General features: G+C 31.8%; 2 protein-coding genes across 4 annotated transcripts in view; one reads left to right on the top strand and one right to left on the bottom strand.

The window, feature by feature from the left end:
* Positions 1 to 1,825: 1,825 nt before the first annotated feature.
* On the bottom strand, positions 1,826 to 4,137 carry LOC108974739. Of its 3 annotated transcripts, XM_018942766.1 has the most exons (6): positions 3,929 to 4,137; positions 3,717 to 3,856; positions 3,443 to 3,658; positions 3,357 to 3,390; positions 2,395 to 2,517; positions 1,826 to 2,041 (listed from the first exon to the last, which is right to left on the bottom strand). In XM_018942766.1, exons 3-6 carry the CDS (start codon positions 3,500 to 3,502, stop codon positions 1,896 to 1,898), a joined length of 363 nt encoding a protein of 120 aa, XP_018798311.1. In that variant the 5' UTR covers positions 3,503 to 3,658; positions 3,717 to 3,856; positions 3,929 to 4,137; the 3' UTR covers positions 1,826 to 1,895. The 3 variants fall into 3 exon arrangements, with proteins under 3 accessions (XP_018798311.1, XP_018798309.1, XP_018798310.1); XM_018942764.1 differs by having other exon boundaries at positions 3,717 to 4,137; XM_018942765.1 differs by having other exon boundaries at positions 3,443 to 3,649; positions 3,717 to 4,137.
* LOC108974738 overlaps positions 2,082 to 5,562 on the top strand; it is a gene marked incomplete at its 3' end in the record, with an annotated part of 24,275 nt that continues 20,794 nt past the window's right edge. Inside the window, exon 1 of the mRNA XM_018942763.1 lies at positions 2,082 to 2,131. The remainder of the gene's footprint in view (positions 2,132 to 5,562) is intronic.

Raw genomic sequence — 5,562 nt, 5'->3', positions numbered from 1 at the left:
AAAATTGATGCCAGTTAGAACGTAACCGTCAATGACGACCTTTATCGCTCCATGATAACCGACTATATGATCACTGAAATTGAAGCTCGTGGCATTTGGTTTCAACATGACGGCACCACTTCTCAGACATCAACATATGGATTTATTGAGATAACACTTCGGTGAGAAGATAATTTCAAATCTTGGGCCGGTCGATTGGCCACCAAGACCGTGCGCAAAATCCCGCTTTGATTCATGTCTTGAAGCGAAACATCACGCGTGTGTCATTCCAGTAACAGGTCGAAATCCTCGGACGAGTAATCGAAAATTTTACTCAACGGATGGACCATCTGAATCATAGCCGTGCCCAAAATTTGAAAGAAGTCATATACGAAAAATAAATGCCAAAGAATGTTTTTACATGTTTAATATTAATAAACATTGATATTTGGAAACATAAGGAACCTGGAAATGGATCACCCTATCATATTGTTATACTAGAGAACCCGTCCACGCTTTGGGGTGGCTGATACATAGATCACATCACATTAGAAACTTACTTATAATTACTGATCGTTTTTTGCGCTGAAAAGCAATTTTTTATTAAATATTGTTATTTTCCTCGCTAAAGAGCTTCGATACTAAACGCGTCCCATCGCTGCGAAATTCAAAGTGCTATAGGGAGAACGGCGACTGCTCGGCTCCAACGCATTATTTAAAGGGCTTCTTAATGCAGGGCCATACAGGATATGATTTAAATTGAGAAGATATTACATATTCAAAAATTACGGGACGTAGCGTTTGTAGCGGTACCCGTCGGCCGAGGCGGTGGGAGCGTGCCTATGAATATATAATATATGCATATATTAAATCAACAATGTATTTAAAGTATTTAATTGGATAATAATTAGTGTTGTATTGGTTAAAATCGCTTCAAAAATAAGGCAATATTTGTTGTAAAAACTAAGTGACATAAAAATGTTATTGTAAGATTTCCATAAGAGGTAGACTTATGCCATCGCGGAGTTTTCTGTAGACCTTTTCAATGTGTAGAATACTTGGTACATTATTTTGATAAATCTCGTAGTGTAATTTTTAACTACCAATTCGTCTTTGGGCGCCATGATAGCTATTTCGTACAATCTCGTCAACCACTTTTTCTTCTAAACTCAAAAATACCTCATTAATAAAGTTATTGTTGGGTCATCCTAATGACTGTGACCCATATAAAATAAATGCATTGTTATTATAAATCTCTTTTTGTCTCATGGCTTGTTAACAGAAGTTGTAAACTCAATTTTCGTTCATTTACGCTGTTTACGTTTATACACACATATATTGTATTCGTAACTTTTTTTTATTTATATCAATGCTGAAATCTTCTAAGGAGTAATTATGTATATAGATATGAACAACTTTGCAAATAAAACTCGCTCACATTAATTTGTTTAAAACCTGTATTGTTAAATAATAAAATTTTCTTGCTCCAACATTTTGGCGCGCAATGTGGGGCAGTGTAAACATATTTAATTGTGCAAAACTGTGAAAAACTTTGAAAAACACTGATTGTGGTTACTGAACAATAGTTGCATCCCGCCAGTTCTGCTCGCCAGTGAAACACCATTCATTATTGATTCACCACCTATACTTCACTAGATTCTTCATCACATATTATATGTATGGATCACTAACTATATTACCACCTTCTTTATTTCACTAGCTACTTCACCACTTACAACTTTTTATAATTCACCTCACTACCTACCACCTTCAATATTTCACTAGTTATCTCACTATCTTCCATTTGCAACATTTCACCACCTACCACACTACCTACAACTTTATATTTTTCAATAGTAATTTTTCTACTTATCTAGTTCCTACCATTCATCATTTAATAATAAAGGATACAATTTTTATACACCAATATTCACATCATTTTCGGCTTTATTTTTATTTTTGTTTAAACTCTTTGCTTTCTTTATTCCATTTTTTTGTAGATGAATTGCATTGCGTAATTGCTTTTCGGCCAGCTCAGAGTCATGGCTAGTTCGAATTGGTTCTGGAAAGATAGATATTAAAATAATTAATTAGTAATGATGTATTTTGATACATAAATCAATATATAATTGAGTGCTATCACAAACATAAGGTAAAACAGTTATAATATAATATTTTAAAAATTCTCCAGACTTCTTAAAGATTTTTTCCCATGATCAATATTGTATTCTTAGACCACAGCATCCGTCAATATCTCTTGAAGATTTTTAACCACCCCGGCCGATCTAAAAAGTGATTTCATAGTTTTTACCTGAAAAGAAAATAAATATTTTATATAAATTAAGATGCAATTTGACAAAAACTTGCATAACATTGATGATTGTCGTTTTTAATTTCTGCATTTAGACATTTTACCTCCTCCACACATGAAAACGAAAAATTTTGCCGTTAGAGACGTTTCCTCAGCAATGTGCCGATTCCACTTATTTATAAGAACTTTCATATCGATTACTGCTTCCATGCAAATTCGGAGTTGATCTAAAATAAGTAAATAATTGTTGAAAAACATGTACTTATGTATATAGAGTACAGATGATTAAAATTTGTTTACACGTACATATATACATGCATACATGCGTGAATTAAAGCTTTGTGAGTAACAGTTGAGAGTTTGAGTTTATTAAAAGTTTACGCATTACAACTAATGCTATTGGATGCATACAATCTAATGGAACTTGAGACACCATAGACACATTAAGTTATTCAAAAACGGATTTAAGTATAACTGGGAGTGATGGTTTATATATAATATTTTCTACTTTTAAAATCGATCTCAGTGATCAAAACACTTGAGCAGGTACTAATAGTTAAAAGTCCATTGATTTTTTTTTTTTTTGCAACTTGCGTACATTTTGAGCAACCGTGTCTAGATGTACCAGGAATGCTGCCAAAAAATGCTCTCGCTGGAGCATCGCAAACTATAGCACGAATTTCGATTTGAATGGTTTTCACTACAAAACGTACCTAAAAAATTTTCGAAGTTATTCGGTTCACTGTTCCCTAAAAAATACTCCTACTGGAAAAACAAGCACGTTTTCTAAATTATTTATCCGGACTAAAATTGGCTAAAATTGGGCTTTAGAACTTTTAAATAAAGAGAGTCCATCTATGTTAAAGTCGATGCTCAATGAAGGCGAAAAATCAAACACATCAAATATCTTTTTTATCTGTTTGCTCAAACCAAAATGGATATATGAACACCCTGACACATTAGTTATTATAGACAATACAGAATGCCTTTTACTATACATTGTCTTACTTTTATTCACTTTTCATCTACACGATTTATAATAATATTAACCAAATAATATAATTACCAAACCCGACGCGATGGTGCATGAAACTATAACGCTGAAAAAGTACAACTTGAAAATTACAAATAAAACGCTGTCTCCATACATACATATGTAACGGTAAACACATGTACCAGTTTACAGTAAATCATGCTTTTGATGATTGACATGTATGTAAATACAGGTATGTGCTTTTTGTATCGTCCATGTTTTCTCAAATTTGCATTCCACCCTTATCTTTCGCTGGTATTGAAAAAAAAGCGTGCTGTAGATCATGCTCTCTTCTCTCTCAATATCTCTCCTGTGTTTCTATTTATCTGCTTTACCTCAACGTCGGGAAATCACTAATTACTTATAATACATGAATTCATTAGTGCAACTCACCAATTCATACCAGCCGTACTGCAGGATACATTGAAAAATGTATACATGTCCAGCAAAAAGTTTAATGCAGTAATCAGAACGTGAATTACATTCCTAGACTGTTTATTTGCACATAACTGGTTTGCACTCGGATGATTTGTCTGGTGAGATTTTAAGAATTTCTACTGTGAAATTACCGCTCATTGGAAAGAGTACGTATAAAAACAAAATACTTTGATATCATTTTGCTATCGCAGTTGCCTTCGCTGCTTTGTTAGCAGATCGTCGCATACTCTGCGCACATATGTAAGTCACCGTCTATACTGCACTGCTCAGCTGAAGGTTCGCTCTGCTGACACTTGGAAGAGTCGCGAATTATATGTTTTATGAAAGGTAAGATCATAAGTTTTTTTTATTTTTAAAAATAAAATTGTATGTCTTTATTCTTTCAAGTTGTTATTAAGACTAATTTTACAATAATTTCATTCTTAAAATGAAACCATCAGTATTGATTAAAATATGTAAATGTAAACAAAATTATATATGTTATCTCTCTTTTGTAAATATTAAATTCGGTGCATGGACATTTATGTGGCTTAAGTACTTTTTAAGTGGACGTACAAATAATTCCTACATAATTGGTTATTACTTTGACTTTTGCTTATGAAAGTAAAAGTAATAACGTTTCATATAGTATTCATAAATTTAAGTTCGGTGAGCCACAATGTTTAAATACAATTTGTTTACATTGCAARTATCGTTGTCTATTTTTATGAAGCAACGACACTTGCATTTTCGTTATACATATTTATGTGAGTGTCAATTTAAATCAAACCAACAAATAAATAAATGTTTTGCACAGTAATGTTGTTGGGTTTATTTAAGTATTTAAGTATTTTCTAATGATTGCACATTAATATTATCGCAAGGAATATTACTGTTAATATTGCCACTGTTGGTACACTATAAGGATATTGGCTGTATGTTACAACTTTATTGTTGTATTTTATTTCTTCTATTTCTTTTAGATTATGTGTCGACGTTAAGTTTAATTCTTCTAAAGCTATATTTCCATTTAACTGTAATGTTTCCGAGCCACAATTATTTTGAATTAAATAATTGTTTGCATTTTTTACAATTATGATTTCGTCATTAATATTAATTATTTCTGAGTTAACTTTTGTAATTAATTCACATGTCTTATCTATTGTATGGTGTTTTGATATGGTATTAATTCTTCTTGTAACTTTATTGTTGTATTTTATTTCTTCTATTTCTTTTAGATTATGTATCGACGTTGAGTTTAATTCTTCTAAAGATATATTTCCATTTAACTGTAATGTTTCCGAGCCACAATTATTTTGAATTAAATAATTGTTTACATTTTTTACAATTATGATTTCGTCATTAATATTAATTATTTCTGAGTTAACTTTTGTAATTAATTCACATGTCTTATCTATTGTATGGTGTTTTCATATGGTATTAATTCATCTTGTACTCATAAATCTTATCATTATATTTGAATATATATTTGAATATTTTGAATTAAATAATTGTTTACATTTTTTACAATTATGATTTCGTCATTAATATTAATTATGGGGAATATTTAGTATCGCGCCGGTTAAGTATCGTTTATGGAGAAAAACAGGGGGGGGCTAACCCCCCTCTCGACCCCTTATTGGAAAGAGGAAGGATCGAACTTTTTAATAAACCCCCCCTCGACCCCCTAGAGCCCCTATGGACCTGTAGGGAGGCCTTTGAAAATGACCAAAAATCAGTGTTTTTGCTCATTTTTCCTTACAAACTGAAAGCAATGCAACCCAACCAACATTTTTGTATGGACAAAAAATCAAAATAAAGA

Source organism: Bactrocera latifrons, unplaced genomic scaffold, assembly GCF_001853355.1.
Source record: "Bactrocera latifrons isolate USDA-ARS-PBARC rearing strain unplaced genomic scaffold, ASM185335v1 scaffold_588, whole genome shotgun sequence".
Taxonomy (NCBI): domain Eukaryota; kingdom Metazoa; phylum Arthropoda; class Insecta; order Diptera; family Tephritidae; genus Bactrocera; species Bactrocera latifrons.
This window is presented reverse-complemented; position numbering and strand designations above follow the sequence as displayed.